Source organism: Musca vetustissima, unplaced genomic scaffold (assembly GCF_032173495.1).
Source record: "Musca vetustissima isolate MV318-11 ecotype Yass unplaced genomic scaffold, APGP_CSIRO_Mvet_v1 utg177106, whole genome shotgun sequence".
In the NCBI taxonomy this organism is placed as follows: Eukaryota; Metazoa; Arthropoda; class Insecta; order Diptera; family Muscidae; genus Musca; species Musca vetustissima.
The window spans coordinates 23020-37362 of record NW_026886661.1 but is presented as its reverse complement, the minus strand read 5'-3'; the positions used below and the strand labels follow the sequence as shown (position 1 = coordinate 37362).

Below are 14343 nucleotides of genomic sequence, written 5' to 3'. Positions count from 1 at the left end.
AAAATTCTCAATGGCTGTATGCGTGGATTTTTAATTTTTTCGAGAGACAATCAAGCTGCAGGCGAGAATTTTTTAAATCATTATACCCTTCCCAATATGTGGCACAGGGTATTATGTCTTTGTGCATATGTTTCTAACAGGCAAAATGAATCGAGATAAACCCATGGTTCCCTTTGAGAATATGAACAGAATATATTTCTGAGACGATTTACGCAGGTCCGTCTCTCCGTCCGTCCGTTCATGATTTTTTGGGAAAAAAGTACAGGTCGAATTTATGATCCGATTTGGATAAAATTTAGTACCGTTCACTTATTTGGCCCAAGGACGAACCCTGTTGAAATTGGAGAAAATGAAATTGGAAAAATAGATATAGCTCCCATATATAGTTTCACCGGATTTTTGTGAATGATGCACAAAACTCCCAAAATGTGTCCGCTTGGGACAACATTTTGCACAGAGTACTAAATCAGGTCCAGACTGATGTCTGCGAAATTTTGTTAAAATCGGTTCAGATTTAGATATAGCTCCCAAACTCCCAATATTTGTCCGATTGGGACAAAATTCTGCACAGATTACTGAATTAGGTCCAGACTGATGTCTGCGAAGTTTTGTTAAAATCGGTTCAGATTTAGATATAGTTCCCATATATAGTTTCGTCCAATTGATTTGTTAATGATACACCAATCTCCCAATATTTGTCCGATTGGCACAACATTTTGCACATTATACCCTTCCCAAAAATGTGGCACAGGGTATTATGTCTTTGTGCATATGTTTCTAACAGGCAAAATGAATCGAGATAGACCCATGGTTCCCTTTGAGAATATGAACAGAATATATTTCTGAGACGATTTACGCAGGTCCGTCTCTCCGTCCGTCCGTTCATGATTTTTTGGGAAAAAAGTACAGGTCGAATTTATGATCCGATTTGGATAAAATTTAGTACCGTTCACTTATTTGGCCCAAGGACGAACCCTGTTGAAATTGGAGAAAATGAAATTGGAAAAATAGATATAGCTCCCATATATAGTTTCACCGGATTTTTGTGAATGATGCACAAAACTCCCAAAATGTGTCCGCTTGGGACAACATTTTGCACAGAGTACTAAATCAGGTCCAGACTGATGTCTGCGAAATTTTGTTAAAATCGGTTCAGATTTAGATATAGCTCCCAAACTCACAATATTTGTCCGATTGGGACAAAATTCTGCACAGATTACTGAATTAGGTCCAGACTGATGTCTGCGAAGTTTTGTTAAAATCGGTTCAGATTTAGATATAGTTCCCATATATAGTTTCGTCCAATTGATTTGTTAATGATACACCAATCTCCCAATATTTGTCCGATTGGCACAACATTTTGCACAGGGTACTGAATTAGGTCCAGACTGGTGTCTGCGAATTTTTGTTCGAATCGGTTCAGAATTAGATATAGCTATCATATATAGTTTCGTCTTATTTTTTGTCAATGATACACCAATTTCCCAATATTTGTCCGATTGGGACAAAATTTTGCACAGAGTACTGAATTAGGTCCAGCTCGGTTCAGATTTAGATATAGCTCCCATATATAGTTTCGGCCGATTTTTTGTGAATGATACACCAAATTCCTATTTGTCCGATTGAGCAATATCTTACATAGCGAATGCAAGTAAAAAAAATGATATGTGATAAGGTTTGTTGAAATCGGTTCAGATTTTAATAAAGACCTTATATATATTTTCGTTCGATTTTATGTAAATGGTGCACCGAAAGGCCTATGTTTCGATTTACACGAAATTTGGCAGATGGAGGGTATTAAATTGAATATAAAGTGAAAACAAATGGTGTGTGCAACGATTGCTCAATTGGGTCCACGTGTTAATATATAGCTCCCATACATAATTTTACTCGATTTCATACAAATGGTACACCAAAGGGTCCACGTCTGCCGGTTTAACAGACAATTTTTCATTGATTTCAGAATGGGATGTGTATGTTTTTTTTCAGTTGGTTCAAATGTCTATCTATATAGCACATTTAATTTAGCACGATACCATCCCAATAGTCCTCCAAAGATTCTATATTTGTTCTATCTACAGAATATTGTAGATATTTACAACTCTTGTATGTACCCAAAGTGGGGAAGGGTATCATATAGTCGGCCCCGTTGGACTTTTGAACTTTCCTTACTCGATTTTTTTAAAGAATTATCACGGATCTATTTTTAAAAATACATTATCAGGTTCAGAACCTAGTGCAAGGAAGTGCTAGGGGATATTTTAATGGTTATATCACCAATCAACTCATTGATATGTTATTTGTCCAGATACAAATGGTATACCAAATAACCCGCCAACACTACTGAAAATAATTTTTATTTAAGTCACATTTTCAAAAAATCCAACATCATCCAATGTGTTCCTCCATTTCATAATTTCCTTTTACATTTACATCCGTTCATTCTATGGCGCCAATTTTTCCCAATTGGCATTGGTACGTAGCACCATCACTACCAGCAGCAGCAGAAGAAAATTCAAATGTTTTAAATAAATACACCAAAAACCGATTGAACTCTTTTCTTTGTTTTTTTTTTATACTCTTTTGACTTCCTTTGAATTTGTTTCTAGCTCTCATTGTTGTTTTTGTTTCATGCTGGCGTTATTATTTTGCATCCAATTCGCAGCAGACTGTTTTGTTATGCTTCATTTGTTTTGCTACATTTTGGCTGCTTCCAATATATTTCTTTTTTCATCTTCTTCTTCCTCTTCTACTTTCGTTCCTTTGGCTGGCATTCATTTCGGCACAACTTTCAGATGTGATGCCTTTTTCCTATCGAAGTTGGTTGCTTGGTTATGAGGCTGACTGCTAGCTTTCTTTGTGGCCCTGCTTAGATGACGAAGAGAGTGAGAGCTAGCCAGCGCCACTGAAGATTGTTTGGATTGAAATGGGGTTTCCTTCTTAAATAAATATTTCCAAATCATATAAATTCAAATGCAAGTTTTGCATTGACTCACATTAAGTTGCCAACCGCCACAAAGGGATAAACTTATATTTCGATAGAAAAAGCAAATAAACGAAAAAACCCCAACCGAAGGATATTGGCAGAACACAGAAAATATTTTTTTGAGGAAAAAAACGAAAAAGGAAATCTTGTGCAAAAAAGGGGGAACCTATTTAAATTTAAACGAAAACTTCCACCAGAAACGAAATGATGTCAAACAATTTGGTAAGAATTTTGAATTTGTGCTGAGCAAAAAAGAAAAAAGGACTAAAGGATTAAATGTGTGTTACAAGTGTATGTTTGTGAAAGTGTAATCGAAGTATTCTTCAAGAGATTATTGTCAATCGTTTATGAAACAATGAATTATTGTAATCGGTATAAGTATTTGGTGTGTACAGCATAAGTGAAGGAAATAGTCGCATGTGAATTTAAGTGACTTTGAATAAATGTGAAGAATTGTAAAAAAAAACTGAAATATTACTTTGAAAATATTTCATTTACATAACCCATTCAACAGAAGTTAACAAAAACATGTGATAAAGGTCTTAAGTTCGGTAAGGCCGAACTTTTTATATCCTCCATCATAGGAAATTAATTAATTGAAATTAAAATTATGTTGAAAGGAGTGGTTAAAAATTGCATTTTTAAAACGAGTTGCCTCTTTATTTAAGGGATACACAAAAATAATTGGACCAATGATTTCCAAGGATATCTGTAACACACTTGGCATCAAAATGACTAAATTGCAACCAATTTTGAATTTCTGAATACTTTTCTTAAAACCCTTGAACGTGGACTATTGATAATTTTTTGTGACTTTGAGATTTAAGTATTTTTTCACAAAATCTAAAAACACAGACATTGATAATTTTTGAGAGCTGGAACACGCGTCTGCAATCTTTCAAACTCAGCAAATTGGAAGGTAAGGGGACTTTACCTGAAAATCGACTATTATTTATAATTCTGATAGGATTTAATGAGAACCCACAGTGTCGATTGCAAAAGGTTTCTGTATCCATCTGTTTTTAGTAGGGAGATTTGGTATCCATCAAGAACCCAAATAACACCGAATACGGGTTAACATTGGGGTACCTTTATAGGTTTGAAGTGCACCGATAGTCTATATTCTTGACCAGCCTGCAGAAAAAAACAAACTCTACCGAATTAAACAAAGCTTAATAAATGTTCCTCTCAATATCCTGTCAATCGGATAAATGTAACTTCTTCAATTGATCAGACCGTTTATATTAAATCGTAATCTAAATCGAATTTCTAAATCTGGACAAACTTGAACATAGCTTAATACACGTCATTCGAGGCTCAATTGATATTAAAGGACATCGGTTCAGATTTAGATATAGCTTTCATATTAATGCTTGTCCGATTCCACAATATTTCCCCCTAATCACAATGTTTATCTGATTGGGTCAACATATTGCACAGTTTCTTATTTACTTAGCTGGCTCGAGACAGAATATTTGTTCCAAAAGCCGAACTTAAACCAGAAAGGAAAAATCAAAAGTCGGACGGGGCCGACTATATGATACCCATCACCACGTTGGATACCAACAAGACATGGTAATATATAATATATATACATATACCATTCTGAAATTTATGAAGGATTGCATGTCAATCGGATTCATTTGTAGGATTGTATGAAATCGAGCAAAAGAAGGTATGTGGAACTATATGTAAATCTGGACCTAATTGAGCAACCGTGGCATATATCATTTGGTATGCTGCAGCACATTGCGATGTCCACATTTTTATCTCCTATATCGAACAATCATCGGTGCACCATTTACAGACAAAAGTATATATGGGATATATATATATTTGAATCTGAACCGATTTCCACAACACTACATCAATATGGACCTATTTCAATAAGCTGTGCAAAATTTTGTATCAATCGGACAATCCTTGGGAGTTTGATGCACCATTTACCAAAAATCGGACGAAACTATATATGGGAGTTATATCTAAAACTGAACCGATTACAACAAAACTTCACGGACATAAAACTGTATTAATCGGCCAAATATTCGGATTTGATGCACTATTTACCAAAAATCGGACGAAACAATATATATGGAACTATATCTAAATCTGAACCGATTTCCACAAAACTTCGTATACAACAATATGGACCTAATTCAGTACGATGTACGCATTTTTTTCAATCTGGCAAATATTGGGTTTTGGTGCATCATTTCGATAAAATCGGACGAAAATATATATGCGAGCTTTATTCAAATCTGAAATGATTTTTTTCATAAATGCGATCTGTACTTTGTTTAAAAATACATGGACGGACAGATGGGCGCACATGCATAAATCAACTCAGAAGGTGATTTTATGCATATTCACAAAAGGAACCATGGGTATATATCGTTTCCTTTTATCTGTTACAAACATATGCACAAAAACACAATATCCTGTACAACAGTGTGTGGAATGGTTAAAACGATTTCCAGGTGTGTCGATATTGTGCGCAGTTTTTTAATTCGAAAGACAGTCCTTTGATATGTCATCCTCCACTTGATGTTTCCATGTGACCTTCCCATATATATAACGTGACCTTCCATGTGACCTTCCCATCTATAACGATATAAAACGATTTTCGGGTGTGTCGATCTTGTGCGCAGTTTTTCAATTTGAAAGACTATCTATTGATATGCCATCCTCCACTTGAACTTCTCATCCAGTTGCATTTCCCTTCTGCGTGAACCATCACTTGGCCTCATTGGTCTATGTTGAATAGATATTCACCTTCGACGCAGATCGGCCCATAGATCTTCCGGAGAATTTTTCTCTCAAACACTCCAAGAGCAGTCTCATCTGCTTGCGCTAGTACCCACACTTCAGATCCATACAACAACACGGGTGAATTTGGTCTGGAGAGAGATGGCCTTTTTTAAAAAGTGCTTACTTAGACCATAGTAGCATCTGTTGACCAACACTATTCTCATCCGGATTTCAAAGCTGATGTTAATAGTTTTGTTTATGGCGGTACCGAGGTATATAAAATCCTTTACTACCTCGAACAAGTTCCACAGCTGATCCGAGTCTACTGGACGTCCTGCGCGTTGATAACATCAGCTTGTTCTTCTCGCCATTTACTGCCAGTCCCACTTTGGCAGACTCCTTCTCAATTCGTTCTGGGAAGACATGATCCGGAAAGATTCCCAGTGTATGGAAGAGGGGCGAAAGAGGTCGAATACGGATTGCGTATACTATCGGAATTAAGAAGAAAAAAACTTACGATGTAGGAAATAAGTATTCCAGTACTGGCGTATCATCTGCATAGTCTCGACTAGACTATTAGAAAAATTAACAAATTGCAAACACAGAATTTGTAACATCCAATTTGTAAAGAACTGTATTTCCCTCACAGTATTTGGGGCCCCACTTACTTATAATACGCTCTTTAGAACAACTAACCCCAGTCGGCCGGAAGGTATGGATATAATAAAGTTTTATCTGAATTTGCTTCGAGGTGTTTCGGACTAATTGTAATTTGCTTTTAATTTCTTGAATTGTATTTTTACGAACCTAGCCTCCAAATTAACTTCAACATCATATTTCGGAGATACTCCTATAAATGTATTATACTCTCGTTCTATTTTAGAAATGCATAGACATATATTATATAAGATTCGTAAATATATATTTAATACATTTCCAATAGCTTATTATCCCAGTCATTCTTTAATATTCCCATTAAATTCCACAAATCGATTTTTTAAACAATAAAAATGCTACCATTCCTCCTTATCAGCTTTATGAAAAATACTACATCAATCTTAATAATACGAACTGTGCGGTATGTCATAAGCATCATAAATCTTGGTTTGTCATTAACATTACACGATTGGCATTGCATTCACTATTACGCGCACACACACACAGACACTCAGTAATGCAGACGGTAGCGTTGGTGTGACTGTGACTGCTTCAAGCATTTCGCTTGCAACAAATCATGAGATTTACAAAAGCGCTCTCCAAAACTTAAATCAATCAACGTACAGCAACTTAACTCGTACAGCAGCAGCGACACCGACAACAACAACAGCAAAACACCAAATGAATGAGCAAAGCAACGAGAGAAGGCTTCTAACAAGCGTACAGGAGGCACATAAGCCACATAAACTTTGGCTTAAACATATGACGATTCTGGCTGACTGGCTGATTGTTTGTTGCCTGACTGGCTGGCTGGTCTTCTAAATCATACACACAGGCGTGCACAGACATGGTGGGCGGGTGGTGTTCACTGCACTAAGTGGCGATGTTGACGATAATGATGACGGCGTAGCTGGTGATTATGAATGCAACAGCGATGTACCTTCGCATATGTTTGGTGAGCCTGAAAGGGTGTGGACTATTTGTTGTAGCCAGTGTGTATATATGTGTGTGTTTGTGCGGGGGTAGTGGGGAGAATGTGTGATTACCAAAAACCACGAACACAGACAATTTTAGCCATTCGTAATGATGGGTTTTGGCATTACATTTAATCCCATGGTAGTACGTACATACGTTGCTGCTATTGCATTCAAATCGTTCATGGGAATTTGTAGTTTAGCATTGCATTAAATCCTGGATGGTGGAATTAACGTTTCCTATTCTTTAAACAGGGAAAATGGTTTTGTACAAAACATCGAATATTGAGGCAGTGTCAAGTAAGGTCATTGATTTTTGTTTTGCCATTAAAGTTTAAACCACAGAATAGGAATAACTTTGAGACAGAACATTTGTTCCATAAGCCCAGGTTACAAATAATTCCAGGCACTACAAGAGGTGCCTCATCTGCTTGCTCAAATACCCAGGCTTCAGATGCATACACTAGCGCATGTAGTATCAGTGTCTTGTAGGGTGCGAGTTTGGTGGCCTTGTTGGCCAACAGTATCGTTATCCGAATTTCAACACTTATGTCATTAGGTTTATTTTATGGTGGTACAGAGATATAAAATCTTAGACTACCGCTCTCAATGTTGGACCCATTATGTCGATGTTACCTGCGTAGGCGACTAGCATGTGCTGTTTAGTGTATAGAGTATAATTTACATTTCGACACGACAAACTGTCACCTTGTCTGAATCGGAATTGAAGGGCTCCGAGAGGTCCTTGTCGAATTTAACTACCGAGAGAGTTTTGTCTTGTAGGGTGTGAGTTTGGTCTGGCGAGAGGTGGCCCTGTTGGCCAACAGTATCCTTATCCGAATTTCAACACTTATGTCATTAGGTTTATTTTATGACGGTACAGAGATATAAAATCTTAGACTACCGCTCGCAATGTAGGACCCATTATGTCGATGTTACCTGCATAGGCGCCTAGCATGTGCTGTTTAGTGTATAGAGTGTAATTTACATTTCACACGACAAACTGTCACCTTGTCTGAATCCTCGTTCGGTATTGAAGGGCTCCGAGAGGTCCTTTTCGACTTTAACTACCGAGAGAACTTTTGTCGTGTAGGGTGTGAGTTTGGTCTGGCGAGAGGTGGCCTTGTTGGTCAACAGTATCCTTATCCGAATTTCAACACTTATGTCATTAGGTTTATTTTATGGCGGTACAGAGATATAAAATCTTAGACTACCGCTCGCAATGTTGGACCCATTATGTCGATGTTACCTGCGTAGGCGACTAGCATGTGCTGTTTAGTGTATAGAGTGTAATTTACATTTCGACACGACAAACTTTCACCTTGTCTGAATCGGTATTGAAGGGCTCCGAGAGGCCCTTTTCGACTTTAACTACTGACTTTGTGCCAGTAAAACTTATCATGCATAGCCGTTTTAATATTGAAGGAATGTCGAATGTCGGTTTCAGTCTTTCACACAGTAAGCTGGATATCACTTTATATGAGATGGGAAGGAGACTAATTCCTTTATAGTTGACCCATATCGTCTTGTCTCCTTTTTTGTGAACGAGACAAAGGATGCTGAGGCACTGTATGCGGAGCAGTATAGTCGGACCGGGACGACCGTATAATACCCTACACAATAAGCCTATTGCGAGCCTGGGAATTGTTTCACGAAATATGCAATCTCTTGACCGGTTAGACTTCATGTGACCCGCTAAATATTGGCCCTCATTATCATGACAAACAATAAAATTAATTGGTCAAATTGCATTTCCATGGAATATTTGTGATGTCCGGCTTATAATTGTGGGGTATAGAACTATTAGAAAAAAGACAAAAATTAAGTTGTCGGTATATTTCATACCCAAAATATCAACTGATAACCTGAACCTCATGCTAGATTTCCCAGTTATCAGCGATTCATTTCCGCTCTAAAGTGTGGTATACAAAAAAGTGGGTCTATGACCAATACTTCGTGGCGTTACAAACTCTTGGGGCCACACAAAGCTATAATACCCTTACAACATTGTTGTGTAGGGTATAATAATTAACCGATTTGTTTCCCGAATTGGTGTTGCCCCCCATATATCCGTATTCCACCATAATATCGGGTATATTCGGAATTCTAAATTGTCAGTTTATATACTATAAAGTATGGAATTCTATGTGGATTTATCCATTTTCGTCCGTCTGTACTTTTATTATAATCATATTTCCTTCCGAGGGTATCGAGATAAAAATTAAATTTTAGAAAATGATCCATATTTAGGCATTGCTCCCATATAATGATGCTTCTGATTTTCGGTAGCCTTAATGTTTATCTTGAGGGAAGGTATCGAAAATGAGCTATATAGGCCCGTTTTAAGGTATCTCTCTCATATAATGATTCCACCGTTTTTAGGTATCGTTACTCATATAATGATTCCTTCGCTTCTTGCCATTTCATACCAGAGGTAATCCCATATAATGACCTCCCTTTAAGTATGGCCTCGTACAACGTTGTCCTATAAATTTCAATATTTTGAGGATTTTAGACGCATTTCAACCCGACCAGCCAGAATCATGATATGTGGTTTTAAAATTTAAGGGGACCCCCTTATTCTCGGTGTCAAAAAATTTAATTTAGTTTTATGATTTAATTCGAATCAACACACATTCAAGAATGTCCCTACAAAATTTCAAGTGAAAATCTCAAGAACTCTTGAAGATATAGCCGATTTATTGTGTCAGGATAAAATGACGGGAAGAGTGATTCTCAAACTTTAAACGATTTTTTTTTGAAAATCCCCATTAAAAGTTGCCTGCAGTGTGGTTTGAACCTTTTGAAAAGTTCCTCTTTTTGATATCCTAATATATTTTGATCCGGTCCTATGGTGATAAATGTTGATAAAAATTGCCATAAAAAGTTGATGCAATTTAGTATTTCTGGCCTCCAGTAGGTTCCATGATATCATTGGGGAACATTGTGTGTATTGGTTCACATATGTATGTTTAATACTCCCTATATATCGATTTTTTTAGATCGGAGGTCTTACATTGGGGTCTATATTCTCGGTTTCCAAAAATTTAACAAATTTCCTGAAGATATTAAAAAGAGTTTACAGATTTTTTTTTGCTTCAAATAAAATAAATGTATATTTTGTACATAAAAATTATAAGCATAGAATTTAAAGTAAAGCTTCTAACAAAGATTTTCCTTTTTTCTTTCTCCCTACTCTGGTACTTTTTCCCATCTGTTACAACAAAAATTTTCCATCCTGAACACAAAATGAAAACTGACAGCAAACGTTGCTTATCCTGGCAACGGTGTTAATTGTCTTTGAATCATCATTATACACAACAAGAACAACATCGCAAGCAATGGCGGCTGAGGTTACAGCTGCAACGTCATTAAAACAAACGGAAATGGATGTGAACCATCAAAAGCGCCACATAAATAAAGCGTCAATAGCGGCTGGGTCGATTAAGCGATTGGCACGTCACATTGCACAAGGTCAGCAACATCATGGACAACAGCAAGAACAGCACCAGCAGCTCCAGCACCAACATCAGATACATTCAGATTCCGATACAGCTCAACAGTCAACGGATGATGGTAGCAACTCCATAAAAAGAAGTTACTCTTCGTTGGCTGCATCCGCAGCTGGTGGCAGTTCGGGATTGGCATCCACTCTAAATAGTCTTTCAAGTTTATCGGCTTTACAACACATTAGAAGCAGTTCGGGAATTGGTGGCGGTGTTGGTTATGGTTATGATACAACAGCAGCAGCCCACATTAAAACACAACAACCATCAGCATACACGGAGGCGAAGCCCATCTATGAAGACCAGCAGGAACATGAGTATGCAGCAACGAGTGGCCCTAGTCATCAACTGCAACAACATCAATATGGTTTGGGTGGCAATGCAGCTTTACACTCAGCTATTTATAATTTACAGGCAGCCGGAACGCACAATGCAGGTCTGGGAGCCACGTCAGTCAGCGCAAATAATGGCGGAAGTAATGGTTTCCGGCCATCATGGAACTTTGGTAAACTTTCAACATCATTTTCAGCTTCGACAGTTGCGTCAACACCTTACAATAGTTATCATCCGTACGCAGGGGCTAAAGGTGGTAGTGGTGGTGGCGGCATTGAGGGTGGCATTAGCCTGGATAGCTCCATCAGTAGCAGTAATGAGGACAAAATCTCTGAAGGCAATTTTCTGCATCATTACGATTCTGCATCCGGTTACAATGAACTCACGCAACAAACTCACCAAACCTATCAACCGCACTACGAAACTCCGCATTATGCCCAGCAACAACAACAGCTACACCAACCACAACAATACCAGCAGCACTATCACCGCCAGCACCAGGCCGATGACTACAATTACAACAGTGTCGAACAGGCAGCCGAGAGTAGCTCATCGTATGGCGAGGACATACAGCAGGCCCACGATCACAGCAATTATTTGCCACCGACTCCACCCAGCGGTGCTGGCGAACATCACGAAGAGAAGCAACCCGATGTCATCAACTATGTTCCGTATCCGGTTGTGAAGAAATTGCATGTGCCCGTCCACGAGCCGGTGCAAATACCCGTGTCGCATGCCGTCATTATTCCGATTAAAAAACCTGTACCCATTCACGTGCCCATCACACAAAACGTACAGATTCCGGTTGAGAAAGACTTGAAAATACCCGTCGAACGTGTTGTACCCTATCCGGTGGAGAAGCATGTGCCGGTTCCAGTTGAAAAGCCTGTACCGTATGAGGTGATCAAATATGTGCCCATTAAAGTTGCCCGCCCATTTCCCGTGAAAGTGCCCGTTTTCAAAACGGTATTGCATAAAGTCAAAGGATGGTGGTAAGATCAGCCAGAGCGGCGAGTAGTGTGAGTAGGTGGTTTTCAGTATTATGTTAAATGCAGCCAATATGAGTAAGATTTTTATTTGTTCATTGTTAGTAGTTTTTAAGTCATCACTGTTTTGTTGTTAAGGTAGATTTTTAGATTTAAGATTTTTGTTTATTTTTTTACAATAAAATCAAAAAATATATAAAATAACATATTTGATTTGTGGGAATTGTGTTAAAGACACGTATAAGATATATAACTCCAAGCTTCCATACATATTTTCGACCGATTTCAGTATAATAAACGAAATTTTGCACAATGTATCAATTTAGAGCCAAGAATGTCGTGATTTAATTTCTGTCGAATTCAATTATATTTTTATGGCGCCCCAAATACTCAAAATTTCTGCAATTGAGACGAAATTTGGCATAGCATACCAACTGAGTATAGAATTGCTCGGTTCTGATTTAGATATATCTCACATATATTTTTTTCCGATTTGATTTCCAAATACCAAATAACCAACGATTCTCCGATTGTGACGTCACTTCGAACAAACTAACATATTGCAATTTTGCACAGATTGATGCATGTAAAGTTTTGTTAAAAAGTTATATCTGAGTCTGAAACGATTTGCATAAATCAAAAGATGTATAAGGACTTTAGTGCACCATAGCTATATCGAAATCTTAACCGATTTTCACGAAAATTTGCACACATTGTTCTAGACTTAATTTAGTACGCTATGTCAAAATTCGTGCAAATCGAATGATTTTCAGGGACTTTGGTGCATCATTTACCTAAAATCGGACGAAAATTCGTATCTATATATAAATCTGAACCGATTTTCACGAAATTTAACACATATCGTTCTAGACCATATTCATTACGCTATGCCAAATTATGTGAAAATCGAAAAATATATAGGGACTTAGGTGAGCAATTTACATTAAATTTGACGAAAATATATATGGGAGCTGTATCTAACACTGAACTAATTTTCACCAATTTGTGTAGGGTTCGTCCTTGGGCCTAATAAGATACCTGTGCCAAATTTCATCCAATTCGGATCATAAATGCGGCCTGTACTTTGTTCACAATTTAACATCAACAGACGGACGGGCATGCATAAATCGACTCAGAAAGTGGTTCTATGCACATTCTCTTGAATTAGGTGAAGATTTCCTTTTTTTACTTAGTTTGTGGTCAACGGTCCGCCTTATTGTTAAGTATGTATGTAGTGCTGTTAATATACATAAATACTAGCATATAATATCATCATTCATTTGTTCTACCTCCATATCTCAACACTTCTAAATTTAGTACACATAAGTTTTCGAAACTACCTACATAACCCAATCCTACACCCCCGGCAACGATGCTAACACCAAATTTCAGGATTCCATCTCTATTGGTTCACCCAAAATTCAAATTGTATCAAATTTAGTACAATTTACTATCCATAAGTGTAAATTTCATAAACTACATCCAAATATAAGGATTCCACCTCTATCGGTTTACCAAAGTCCAATTTGTATCAAATATAGTACCATTTAGTCCACATTAGTACGAACTCCAAATCGGGAATCCAACACTATCGGTTCACCCAAAATTTAAATTAAATTGAACTTCCAGCATAACCCAATTCTATGCCACAACAGTGTTCCTAACTCCGAATTTCAAGATTCGAGCTCTATCGGTTGACACAAATTCAAATATTGTACGATTTAGTACACATTAGTACAAATTTCCAATTTTCTTATATACCTACATACTCCATTTCTATCGGTTAACCCAAAATTCAAATTTAGTAGCCATAAGTACACATTTCCAAAACTACATACCTAGACTCCAACAGTAATCTAATTTTTAAATTTCAGTGTTACAGCTCTATCGGTTCACCCAAATACAATTATAGTACGATTTAGTACTTTTCGTACACATGAGTAAAAACCTTCCAACAACTATATATAGCACCATATTTTCGACCTTGATACGCTTTTCAAATTTCAAGTTGTTAGCTCTATCGCTATAGTTCATATGCTACCAATTTACCAAATTTAGTACATTTTTGTACTTTTCGAATTTTGAAAAAAAAACGCTTTAGTACATGTATCATCCTCCAAATTTAAGAGTTCTAGCTCCACCGGTTCGCAAAT

The 14343-nt window shown here is 37.2% G+C and overlaps 1 protein-coding gene across 1 annotated transcript; it reads left to right on the top strand.

Annotated features, from left to right (window-relative positions):
- The first annotated feature begins 10706 nt into the window (after positions 1 to 10706).
- On the top strand, positions 10707 to 12200 carry LOC133334125 (homeobox protein Hmx-like). The gene has a single exon (XM_061542422.1). It carries the CDS (start codon positions 10707 to 10709, stop codon positions 12198 to 12200), a length of 1494 nt encoding a protein of 497 aa, XP_061398406.1.
- Positions 12201 to 14343: the final 2143 nt, after the last annotated feature.